This window comes from Solea solea, chromosome 12 (assembly GCF_958295425.1).
Source record: "Solea solea chromosome 12, fSolSol10.1, whole genome shotgun sequence".
Classification (NCBI taxonomy): domain Eukaryota; kingdom Metazoa; phylum Chordata; class Actinopteri; order Pleuronectiformes; family Soleidae; genus Solea; species Solea solea.
This window is the reverse complement of record NC_081145.1, coordinates 27,280,661-27,294,047: the sequence shown is the minus strand read 5'-3', so window position 1 is coordinate 27,294,047 and position 13,387 is coordinate 27,280,661. Positions and strand designations below refer to the sequence as shown.

The 13,387-nt window shown below is 42.0% G+C and overlaps 1 protein-coding gene across 1 annotated transcript in view; it reads right to left on the bottom strand.

Annotated features, from left to right (window-relative positions):
• spon1b (spondin 1b) overlaps window positions 1–13,387 on the bottom strand; it is a 102,474-nt gene that overhangs the window by 85,745 nt on the left and 3,342 nt on the right. The window contains exon 2 of the mRNA XM_058645803.1: window positions 11,253–11,359. Coding sequence (XP_058501786.1) covers window positions 11,253–11,359 — 107 coding nt within the window. The remainder of the gene's footprint in view (window positions 1–11,252; window positions 11,360–13,387) is intronic.

Here is a 13,387-nt window from a genome sequence, read left to right as displayed (position 1 = left end):
GGGAAAACTGACAATAAGAGTAATATTAGTGTGTGTTTGTTGGTCAGTGTACACACACACACACACACACACACCACACACAGCAGGTTTGTAATTAAATGTAAAGCACTTACTAAGGAGTGACTACAGTTAAAGCTGCTGGGGGGTTTGTGAGCAGAGAGGAGGGACACCAGTGGCAGACGGACAGAAAGATTGAAATGTCACATCAGCTCTTGAAGATGAGCTTATTTCACAGAGTAACAAAGTTCTCTCGTCTGGATGAAGACCTCGGAGGCGCTGACATTTTGCCTTGGGCTTTCCATCAATCAAAGCAGAAGTATGACTGCAGAATACCACTGAGATCTCAGGGCTATCGCCAATATTGCATCACATTACATTTTTGTGTCTCAGCCACTGAAGCGAGGAGAAACAGTATCATATACAAACATGCAGTCTGTACATAAATCTGTCTCAGTGTAGATTTATTACCCTGACAAATGGACATTTAATCACAGCAAACACTATTAAAGTGAGCTTGTTGCTAACAAAATGAACCCAAAAGTTATTTAAAAATCTGCCTCATCGACCAGAAAACATTGCGTTTTTTTCCTTCTTTACTTACAAAAATATACTTCTTTTTTTCCTTTATGTGATGTTCTGACGGATGGTTGAACATCACATAACATACATGTCATATCAAAAAAACTGTTAAGTATTTGGAAGGAATTTATTTCAAGTGGAGGAGAAGGACGGGGGGGCTGGTGCAGTGGTGTGTTAAAAAAACGAGACGTCCAGAAAAAACACAAAAAAACACCACAGTCTGAGACGAGACACGGACCAAATGACAAAGTTGTCGCAGACTGCGTCAGTGTCCAGAGAAATGGGGCTGCAACGATTAACTCACAAATTACCAAGTAAATAAGTTGCTAAAAATGGAAGAAATCAGTAAGGGTTTGGAATCACAGGGTACCTCAAAATACGATACATTGTCCATGATACCAATAATATCGCGATACAACGATTCAGTGATAAACAATATATTGCGACGATTGTATAGCGATACATCACGATATCTGTCATTAACATTAAGTTAAAAGTGGAGGATTTCTCGACTTCTTCTTCGGCCAAGTAACTTCCACCCAAGTTTCACTTCATTCATTTGAGCAGCGCCGCCGTGAGGAGACATGAAGTAATGACGCCCAGCGAGTGAAACAGGCAATCTGTATCTGGCGTATCGTTTATCCCACAGCTATCTGTATTTATGTTCAATGTAATAAAAAACATATTTTTTTGAAAGAAAAATACACATAAATCACTGCAGTAGTAATTTAATGAAGCAAAAAAAAGTTCTCTGATTCCAGCTTCATTAATAAGACAGTAAGATCATGAACCGAATATATTTGGTTGTTGGAATGTGGTGCACTGATTCATCAATTTTTAATATAAATATGAATAATTTTTTATTTGTTTTTCTGATATATAAATGTGAACATGTTCTGGTTTCTCTGCTTCTCTGTTATCTCTACTTGGTGAATGAGAATAAAAGAAGGTGTGATCAATATATTATAATATAATATAATATAAGGTTATATGGACCAAACAACAAGTGAATAATCAAGAAAGACAATCCACAGATACATCCGTTATGTTTCTATGAAGGAGAACGAGTTGCTTTTTTGTGACCACATTCATCAAAAAATAATTCAAAAAAGATCACACCTGTAGTTTTGTAAATAAGCAACAGAACGTTGACTCAAACAAAATGTGAGTCCACGTGTATCTGTGGTTTGGGTCGTTAAAATCCACTTCTTGCCACAGTTTTCAGAGCTTTAATGCTTTGTAAAAGGTCACGACGTGAGCGAGTTAAAGTTTCTGCGAGTGGAAAAGCTTGCATCTGTCAAACCAAGGTGTTTGTGTGTCCATGCAGACGAGATTCGTAAGTGGACCGTCTCTATCTCTTTGTGTAAAGGAAGAAAATGATTTTGGTGAGGGGGTTCTGTGAAATCTGTCTCCTCGCTGGTTTTCTTTTGTCTGAAAGCTTGGGTGTTAATGGAAGTTTGGTGCTGAAATCTCCGACACCAGACCGTTGAGTCTGTCACTTTGACTTGAGAGGACACTCAGAGAGCGTGAGACGACCCTGTAGCTACATGTCCACCATGCTAAAAACAAAGTTCTTATGACTCATATTGTGTTTCAAGGTCTACTTTCTTTCTATTTGGTCATTTGGTGCCGCAAATCACTATAAACGGCAATATTTATAATAATTTGGATGAAATTTGTATGAAGCACACACACACACACACAAACATGGAGGTTAGCAAACATGACACAGCATTAATTATGAAAAATCCAAACTGCTTTTCAGACGCTTTAGTGTCGGTGTCTTCCACCTCACTGCCCGATCAGTGCCAGAAATACGATTTTTATTCTACGCAATACATGCTAAAATGTGGCTGCTTCCTGTTTACCACACCTGTGGTTGCCAGCTGCCATAAACATACAAAAGAACAAACCTTTACATTGTTTTATTTACAACCACTAAAACTGTCGCAACTTGCTTTAAAAGAAAGTAGCTTCTGTCGACAGGAAGTAGCCACACTAGCACACGTGTAGCACAATCAGGTTTCTGGTACAGATCAGGTGACAACAGTCCACTCAAGAGGACAGTTTAATTCACTGTTGTCTTCTTCTGATGAACAAAGACAGCATGGAAACATGCCAAGCAGTCACAGCACCCTCTCCTGGACAAATTGGTAATAACCTCAAATAGTCTAACGCACTTCTGGGCTGATTTTTGTTAGAACTTGAACAGGTTTTTGATGTTGGAGTTTGAATTATCACCTTTGGCCGCACTGTAGCATTGCACTGTATGGCCATACGGAATAAACAGCGCATTAATGTAACAAATGTTTTAATTTTTAACTGTATTATTTAATTAAACACCAGGTTTTGTACTATTTGCAACATTAGTTCTGTGAAAGAATCTTTGCTAACTAAGCAAAACTGGTACGGAAACAGAAATATCCCCAAATTAATTGATATCTAATCAGGAATTTAAGCAAATGAAGACCTTATGAAGTGGAATTGAATCGATTCAGGAGATTGGTAGCTATACCCAGTCCTAAGAATAAATGTGCTAATATGAGACAGATAGTGGTGAACTGAGTTATGGTCATTTTGTCCCTCTTCTCTGTGAGTTACTAAACAATTTCAGGGTATATTTTGATACTCAAGCCAAATACGTCACTCAAGTATGAGTAAAAGACATATTATAAGGTTAAACAACATACAATTTTTTATATTAAAGCAGTTCTACACTTACAAAAACAAACATATGGGTCGTATTTTCAATTTTTTCAATTTCAATAAACCCTCTCAAATGTTGCACACTGGACTTCCTGTGCAGCAAAAGCACTGAAACTCAATTTCTCTCAAAGTTTTTTCTTTTTTTTTTACATCGATTTACGGAAAAAGCCTGAAATGATTTGTCACATCTCTGCCGGAACTTGTTTCACTTGAGACACTTGAGGAGATGCTGGGGAGCCCTGAAGAATCCGTAACAAGACAGTGGCCTCGCACTCACAGTCCTGATGCATTATGTATTTAACAAGCCATAATCAGCACAAATTACACATTATGTATTCAAACCTCAAGCATCTGAGCGACGGGCTCGTCAGGCATAACAAATCAAATGTGTGTGAACTCTTTTCTGGCACCGCGAGAAGTTTTTTTTTACTGAAGCAAACAAGCTCACATTTGTTCTTACAAGCTGCTGCTAATGAGAAACCAGAGAAGCGGGATGTGATGCGGCGAGGCTCGATTCTTACTCGGAGAGACAATAATTAAGGATCACATCTGAGGGCCAGAGAATCTGAAAAAAGTTATGCGTCGTAAAAAAATCTGCTTTTTATCCACAAGGAATCAGCGTTTTATGAGCCTTAAAATAGAATTTTTGGATAACTTTGTCTGTCTATAAATCTCATGTGTCAACAGGCTTCAAACGTGGCAGGTGACTTACGGAGGGTGCCAGTGTGAGCGGTGCCAACTTTGACGTGGTTTGTATAAGAAATGCACAAGATATCGATAGAAATGTGACAGATGTATCGCAAAAAGGTCAAATAATTTATTTATTTTTCACATTATTGTTTCATTGTGGCCGTTCGAACAGGAAAAACATGAGGATGTCAGGTTTTTTTCGTTCTTCTATCTCTGTGGCAGCGCTACAGCGCCACATACAGGCCTAGCATATATACGACAGCATTTAGACTCTATCCACAAAGAAACTGAAAGATAAACAATATTTTTCTTTGTCGTTTTGTAAAAACACAAGTTTTCCATGGACAAGGCAACGACTTCATCCACGCAAAACCCCCCAAGCGACTCGCACAACGTGATGTAGTACATATGCCAGGCCTGTGCGTGGCGCTGCAGCACAGGCTACAACTAAACTGAAGAGGAAGAGAAACAAGAGACAGAGTAATGAAGAAAGTCGGGGCGACTACGGGAAACGATATAAAAGTTATCATAGAGCAAACAAACGACGAAGATGCACAAGAGAGAGGCGGGGCTATGACATCATCATTGTCCCAAAGTAGCGTATTGGTCGACTAAATGCTGTTTCCATGTGGATAACACACTTTATGTGTATGAAGACATTTATGGAATAACTTTTTAAGAACAAAAAAGAAAAAAATCATGGAGGGAAAGTTCTGTTTCTGTGTAGATAAGGCTGTGTGGAGTGAGCTGCTGCACATACACGGCGGTCACAACCATCACATCCTTTTATTTAGAGCCCTCTAAGCTCTGCTTTGCTTTACATAATTGCCACCATCTTAAACTTACGACCTCGCCGTGGCTCTTTAGACTGATTGGGTTTGTTTATCCGTGGCTCAACTCAGAACACACACCAGATAATCTGTGCAAAGAAAAAGGGAAGACGGACAAATATCTCATATCTGCCTGCTCATCTCTCCTCTTATCCAAACAAGCTCCGTTTGGCCTCCCTGAGCATTAACACATTGTTGGCCTAGATAAATATGACCTGTGTTACCCACGGTAACGCACGGGCGGCTGGGAAAAACACACACCGAGCGGGCATGTGGGTACATATACGTGTGTGTGTGTATAAGCACAAAGACACACATGACTGCAGAATCCTCTCACACACTCGCACAGATGCTCGCTCTCCAAGGTCTGACGCATTAGCACACAAGTCATTTAACGGGTAACGAGGACGAGGAAGAGCACATTATTGCTCGAGGGGGTGAAAAACAAACGCAATGAGCGGCGACTTTTTCGCCGTGGAGTCTTAGGCGGCAACAGACGGGCGCATTCCAGGACAGCTGCCGGGAAAAAAGAAGCAGCAGAGAGTGTGAGGACGACAATGTTTGTTTGGTTTTGGTTCCTTCTTCTTCTCGTCCTCCACACACAATAGCAATCATGATGCTGCAAAATGCACTTGTGGAAATGAAACTGTCGAGGAAAACGAATCAGCATGTATGCAACTTCGTTTTAAATAAATATGATAATGTACATGTCGCTGATAAAGAAAAAGCTGACTGGACATTAACTGGGGAATGTAAAGTGTGTGTGTGTGTGTGTGTGTGAGCTGTAAAAATGTGTATTTAAAAGTAATAATTCCAGAGTGCAAAATGGCTCAATTTTTCCTTTTAGTCAACATAAAACGTTGATGACAACAGCAATACTGTGCAGACACCAATTTCCCCCCATCTAAATAGACAGTAAAGACTTTTTCTTGGCACTTTCAGTTAGGTTATGTCGTGTTATTTTAGGAATTTTTTAAAAGTGTCGTTTTATGAGGTAGTGACACAAAATCAGCACTAATTGCGTTGTGTGCGCGTCCCCTGTGCTGAGAACCAGCACATGGGAGTTTTCAGTTTTATCTCAACACTAGGCAGCTCCATTCATAAATTCACCGTTTTAAAGGAATATTACTGGAATAGTGGTAGTATTTTTGAATAATTGTGCTTCCCAACCTCAGTTTCCCCTGAATTGAGAAATATCTTCATTCTTTTCTGTTTTACATGCCCACCAGGGACACTTGGTCCTGTTAGCAAAGATGGCGGAAACTGTTTACATTCTGGGAATGAGGTCCCGCCCCCTACGAGTGCGTCTAAAAAGTGTGGAAGTGTGTTGCAGTTTCAAGACTCGGACCAAGTGTCACTGGTGGGAATGTGACAAAATAAAGAATGAAGATATTTATCAAATCAGGGGAAACTGAGGTTGGGAAGCACAATTTTTCAAAAATACTAACCCTATCCTAGTAATACAAAGCTAAATCAGTGAAGTATTCTTTTAAGCTTGCGAGGAAACGTTTGGTAAGTCTGTGTCACTGAGGTGAATCAAAACGGACGTTTTTCAAACACCAAAGTCGTAAAATAACACATTTAAAATTAGTGATGGAGGCAGTGGTGGATTAGCAGATCCTGTGTGCTGTGATGTGAAATCGCTGATGGGAACGGGTCAATGGAATGACACAGAATTAATTTTCCGGGTGCAACAGGGCTGACTAATGGCGTGTTTCCACTGACTCGACTCGCCTCGGCACGGCACGGTTAAGTTGCATCTCCACTAGTATCTGATACCAGGTCATTTGTTTTAGTACCTGCTCTGGCGAGGTTCCAAGCGAGCTGAGGCAATACTATGCGTGACATCGCCACCCACCGATTGGTCCCTCACAGGAAGAGACGTCCGACGCAAGAATCAAGCCGAAAAATGCTGTGTAGTAAAGTGTAAATCAATTAAAAAGACTTAAAAAGTCGTAAAAACGTGGGTTAATCTCCAACAATTATCAGGGAAATGTCTAAAATCTCAATATTTAACAGAGGAGTCGCTATAAGATCGCAAACCCATGCATGCAGCTGCAGATGTCAGATGGAGTCTGTGCTCCGGTCATGGAGGACGTACTGAACAAATAGTTTTCAAAAAAAAAAAAAAAATTCACAGCAGTTTCATGCAGTGATGACTCCGCCCACGTTGAGTAGGTACTATTTCTGTAGTGGAAATCTGACCTAAACCGTGCCGTGCCGTGCCGAGGTGAGGCGAGGCAAGGCGAGCTGGGACCATAGGTGGAAAATAGCCATAAGAGTGAGATGAAGTTGTGACCACACACTGTAGACTGTTTTCAGTGAAAGCAAACATCTGCAGGCCGTTCTCGATACAACAAGCAGAACAAACTGTGTGTATGTGCGGTTTTATAAAATAAACCATGACCTGTTCAAGGATCTTTGTCTGTTTGTCTGTAAAGTTTGTTGAGAGGGAAAAGGACACGAGCCACGGAAGACTCCATTGAATTTTGGGGTCAATTCAATTTTTCCACTTTTTTTTTCATAGCCAGCATTGGCAGAGGTGTGGGCGCTCCTTTCCTCAGAAAAAGACCCACATGTTGATATCTTTTTTGTTATTATTATTGTTGCACTCAAGAAGTTCTCTATGCGCTCTTGAACTTTTAAACCTAGAAGCATTCGAGCCCGGCTCTTCTCCTAATCGCTAATATAACCAGGAAATAAAGAATGGCGTCTTTAATCAATGGAAATCACTGCTAAATTAATTCCATGACCCATAATTGAATCCACACTTAGGAATGCAACGCTATGCCCGACGGGGGGGTTTCAAAACTAGACAGTGTTTTGACGTCTCGAGAGGCTCTAATCGTTTTCCGTGCGTGGATAAAAGTGTCAGTTACAGAACTAACAGCGTCTGATGGATCTGCCAATATGTCTTAAACAGATTGTATAAAGCAGACTGTCAAATGTATTTTTTTCTTTTCCAGCTCGGCCCACACGGTTTCAGATCCTGCTCACTGCTCGCACCGCAGACTCTGCTGGGACACTGACAATGAGACCTTTATTATGGTCTATTGTGTGTCAAGCAGAAATCAACGTGAGTAGGGCAACTTTGAACCGTTGTGAAGCTTGGAGATTGTGTCGATTTGGACATGTTTGAGGTTTTTCGACCACATATTTGCAGATGTCACCTGTCAGTCAAGCTCTTATTGGACAATATCTGCGGTCGTTCACACTGGTGTCCACTCATCTGTGCCGAGCTTCATCATCTACACATCAAGAGTTGAAGAAGAGCTGAACAATATTCACTGACGCTAGAAATCAAGTGAGAATTAGAAAGCACTTTTTACGAACCGGTGACGCGATTCACTATTCACTATAATCTTACTTCCACACTGTCATCATCTGACGAAACCTGAAGACCACTGTCTCTGATTTAAACTTCAAAACTGACCCAGCTAACCTCCACTCAATCACAAATCTGTCATGGTTATGCACTGGTCGCGGTTGTTGGGTGTTTGCGATCCCTCCTCCTCCTGGTTGAAGTCTGGTTCCTGCTCCATGCTGACGCACCTGCATCTCATCGGGCCTCATTAAGGAAGCTGCTCTTAGGTAGTTCTCACACCTGATAGACTCGGTACAATTGGGGGTTTCAACATTCAGCCGGTCTGATTTTGCTGTATTGGGTTTTTATTTTGTTTTATGAGAACATACAACACATACTCTGCAACAAAGGCCTCAGTCATTTCTCCCGGCTGTCGTTCTTCACGCCTGCATGTTTTGGTTGTGTTGTACCCACAATGCCCTGCGTTGTAGTCCACTTCCTGTGTTTGGTTCACTGGAAGCAAACCGAGGCCTACGTTTTTCAGTTAGCTTATTTGACGCGCAACAGAGTTCAGTTGTGGATTCACATCTCCTCAAATCAAACGGACTAGGGTTCAATTAAGAAGACCCTAAAGATCTACAGGAGCAACCAGTCCCTGCCAGATTTTCTACATCTCTAGCCAGATAATCGGGTAACTCCTTGTCAGCTCCTAAGTAGCGTTGCGTTTCCTACCTTGGAGCTCCTACTTAATTCCTCGGGTTCTAGTCCTGGACAATCCCTTGGATCCGCTGTTATCTAAACTCAGTCTTGGTGCTGTTCTGCTTTAGAGTACGCTAAAAGTTGGCTCTACGAGCTGTGACAAAATCTACATAAACTTAGTTTAGACAAATCCAAGAGCCTACTTTGATCCTCTAGACATTAAGTTTACTCTGGTATCTGAAGTCTGTCTCAACACCCTGTGGTTGCTTTCCTCCATCAACTGTTCATGGACGCAGAAGGTGGACTGAAACATCTCAGCAGGAATGTGCAGTTCACCTCCTTTACCACATGGCGGCGGTGGCGGAGATCTGTGAGCTCAAGCACAACGAGGACCCTGTTCTGCAGCTCGTAAACAACAATTTTTGCAGTGATGATTGAAAGTGCAGTCAAAGCTCTCTCTCTCCTTCAGAAGTCTGGACTTTAAAGCCCAAGTAACTACTCGGGAGTGTTGCTTAGATAGTTACAGACTTGCCTTGAAAGGACTTTGCTCAAGCCCATGTTTTGAACGATTGTTCAAATATGAAGGGACTAGTTTCTTTCACACACTTTTTCAATATTAAAAAAAAAACAGGGATAGTAGACATGAGATGATGCAGCTCATGGAAGCAACTCAGAAACCGAGATATGGCACATTATGACTTGGTTGGGTAGCTACCAGTCAACTAATAGAACAGGTGATGTACTGGAAACAGTCTATTTTTTGGTGTTTCTTGACTTCTAAAGATATTTTGGGAGAAAGTGTGTGTGTGTGTGTGTGTGTTTTGTATTTCCTGATGATTACTGGAAGTACATTTGCATTAATCTCCCTCCTCCTGGAGTCTGGCCTTTATTGCCCAAAATAACTGCTTAGGAGTGTTGCTAATTTGACTGTGGCATGGTAAGACTTGCCTCAAGGACTCATGAATGACTGTTAGAATATAAAGGAACTATGTTTTTTGTTTTTTTACCCCATCATCAATTAAAAAAACCTGACTTTTACAAAGGGTTGCTCAGGGTTGTTTGAAAGAACCACTGACGTCATTGAACCAGGTTTTCTTCACCTGACTCTAAAGACGTCTCTGTATTTGGACAAATGAATACGTTTTGAGCATTTTCATATCCTGGTGATGATTGGAAGTGCATTTGCAGCTCACTCCACCTTTTTCAGACCAAAATAATTGCTAAGGAGTGTTGCTAATTTGGCCGTGGCATGGCAAGACTTGCCTCAAGGACTTTACTCAAAACCACTCATGAATGATTATTCAAATACAGAGGAACTTTCGAGGGGTAGTCGACACAAGGTGACTCATTACAAAAGCTCAAAAACTGATACGAACGCACAACATGTTACAAAGGCTGACTAAGGTTGGTTTGTTGTCTCTGGATTTCAAACACATTTTAGGACAAATTGAATATTTTGAGCATTTTCATATCCTGGTGATAATTGGAAGTGCACACAGCTCACGCTCCCCCCATTTTCAGACCAAAATAATTGCTAAGGAGTGCTGGGAATGGGGGCTGCAGCATGGTGAGACTTGCCTGTGAGGATCTTGCTTGAGTCTATTCATGAAACACGGATTCATCAATGAAAAGATCATGGATAACTGAAAGCCTAATGTTAGTGTTTGAAGTGCAGACGGAGAATGAAAAGGAGGATCACAGTTTCAGATAAAGGGGATGCGGGGGGGGGGGGGGGGGGGGGTGATTTAGCTCAATCTAAATATAAGACGGCGGCATTACCGTTGAATCTCAGCAAACACTGGAGGTCTGCTGGAGCCGGGAATAAAAGGAAAAGCTCTCAGTGTTCTCCTCAGACTGCTGTCTCCTGCTCTGTTTGGTAAGAGTCTGGTTATGAGGAGTGTGTTTCTGTTTATAGTGAGCGGGAGGTAATTGAGAGAGTCTGCCTCTCTCCTCGGGAGCCCTGCGTCGCTCTGTGGGAGCCGTTACTACTGAACCAAACATTTCACATCTCTCTTCTGCTTTCTCTCCAACTTTCTCTGATCATCTCTTCTCTCTCCGTGTCCTCACATGCCTCCCCCTCTGACTAACCTCTCCTCTTTCTTCTGCTGGAGGAAATATCTCCTACTTAGCAGGAATGAATGCCATATCTGCTTCATCCTGCGAAGAGCAGCACCAAAGAGGGTGACGAGAATTGCTTCCCCCCCAGCCGCCGCAAAGGGAGAGCTCGGTTTCCTTCCTTCAATCTTGAAGGGGAGCTGAGGTGCACTTGTCAGCGACGCCCCCTTTAACCTCCGTATCAGAAGACAGTGGGGGAAGCAGCTAAGTTGACTCCCATGTGCATTAATGCATGCAAATGAGATCATCTGTTCCAAAACTTTGCCAGGTAGCTCAAAGCAGTGTGCAGCGACTCTGTCTCTTCCCTCTCGACACCTGCGCGTCCTTACCTGGAACTGTCCGGCGTAGTCGTCGTCCGTGGTGCCCTCTCTGCCCTCCTTCAGCGCGATGAGGGTGAAACCTCTAAAATAATTCGGGCTGGCTGCCAGGAGAACCACTGTGGAGAAGGACAGAGAGAGTGTGTGTGTGTTTGATTACTCCACAGAGACACAGAACACCAGGAATACTTAGGAAAGTCTAGATGGAGAACTTAAGAGTTCTTCGTTGGTTCTTCAAGAACAAAATGCACGACGAGTCCCCAAGTTTGATATTTTGGTTACATTTGTTCTAACTTCACTTTAGAATGGTTGGAAATCGTTGATTCCCAACGGAAACCACTAACTCGAGTGTAATCCATAGCATTAGTTATGTGGTTACAAATCAGGCATATTCTGTTGTTTGGACCCTTGCTTGACATTTTTCTGTTCAAATCCAACCTAGCCTGCGAGAAAGCTCATCAAAAGCAACCTGAACATGACAAGCAAACTGCCCAAAGTACAGTATCTCCACTTTAGTTGCAGTTGTGAGTGAACGGGGATAAAAACTAGCAACTCAACGAAACATTTAAACCTACAACACTTGATTGACATGAAGCAGCAGAGCATGTTTGACTGCTTTAGTAAAAAGCTAAACTTTCTGTTGCTACTACAGGAAGAGAACTGCAGTGTCCATGACTTACAGCCTCCAAGTTCCGGCATTGACAGAAATTCAAATGAAAGGTAACCGTCATCATGATTATGTGTAGCTCCCCTGTTAGCGTCACTTTTAAGCGCTATTTTCTTCAGTAACTGTTTCAATTGTCAGAATGCAGTTACCGTTACTGACTCGTTACTATAATCAAGGTCAATGAAGCTGTCTTCATCCACCCAGGCTCTCTCAGCCGCACAGAAGCTGCTATTTTTATTATTTCTTTGTTGAGGGGGGGACAGGACAACCGCATAAGTAACGAAGATTGGCTAAGGTGGAATATAGTTTCCTGGTTGGCTAATCAGACGCAGAGCTGGGAAACACACGAGAGACAGTCACAGCGATGGCGAGCCCAGCATATTAAAATGTATCGTCTTCAAAACTGGAAGCATGTGTTGTTTTTCAAGGTTCTACTATTACAGTTATGTAGTGTTACATTTGTAGGTGATTTGTCTCACATTGTCCCACAGCAACATTAAAATAGTGTAGACCAGTATTTTCTGTTTGTCAGTTATTCTATCAAGTGTCCATTTCCTTCGTTAAACATATTTAATATTCAATTTTAATTTAAAGTTTCCAAAAAAGTCATGCAATAGTTACTGTCACTTGTAAGTAGTTACTTTCACGATGCAGTTACTCACTCAGAAGTAACTAGTAACCAATAACACTGCTGCTAACAGGACTGTGGGGTCTTTGCTGCAGCCTCGAGCTCCAACTGTGACAGAAATTTGAGGTCACTTTTGTGATGGATAAACATGCGTCACAAAGAGTGTCTTACATGATTAAAAAGTAGTTTATCTGCGCCTGGTCTCTTTCTTCTGTCTCCACCTCACCTCCCTCTTGTCCTTTCTCTCCCCTCTCGTCCCCCACATCTCCTCTGTGCCCAATTTTTCCTTTCACCCCAACCTGTCTTGGTAGATGGCTGCACATCTTTGAGTCTGGTTCTGTCAGATATTGCTTCCTGCTTCTTTCCACTGTTGCCTCTAGTGTTTGCTCATTGTGTGAACTGTTCGGTGCCTTTAGATAATGTATGTTGTATAGTTTTTTTGATTCGTATTAATATCAATAAGCAACTCTAACCCTGAGCCTAACCCTCTGGAATCAATAAAACTCTAAGCAGCATCTCTACCTTTCAGTACAGCAGCTATGAAACAACACATCAGGGTCAAGGTGTGTGTGTGTGTGTGTGTGTGTGTGACACATGCGTCGCCTCCACATATAGGAGCTGCACGTCAGTGCGATGTGGAGGAGGAGGAGGAGGAGTGAGCACACAGACTTACCCTGGAATTAGAAAAGAGGCTGTAAATCTTTCAGTGTGGGGAACAGGGGGCCACATAATGAGATGTGACTGGAGTTTTATGCAGCTCACCGCTGCCGTGCCCTCACCTCGCATTCTCCTCACCAGCTCATTTATCTCAAAACTTGCCCCCCAGCGTTTGTGAATAGGACGTCAATATTA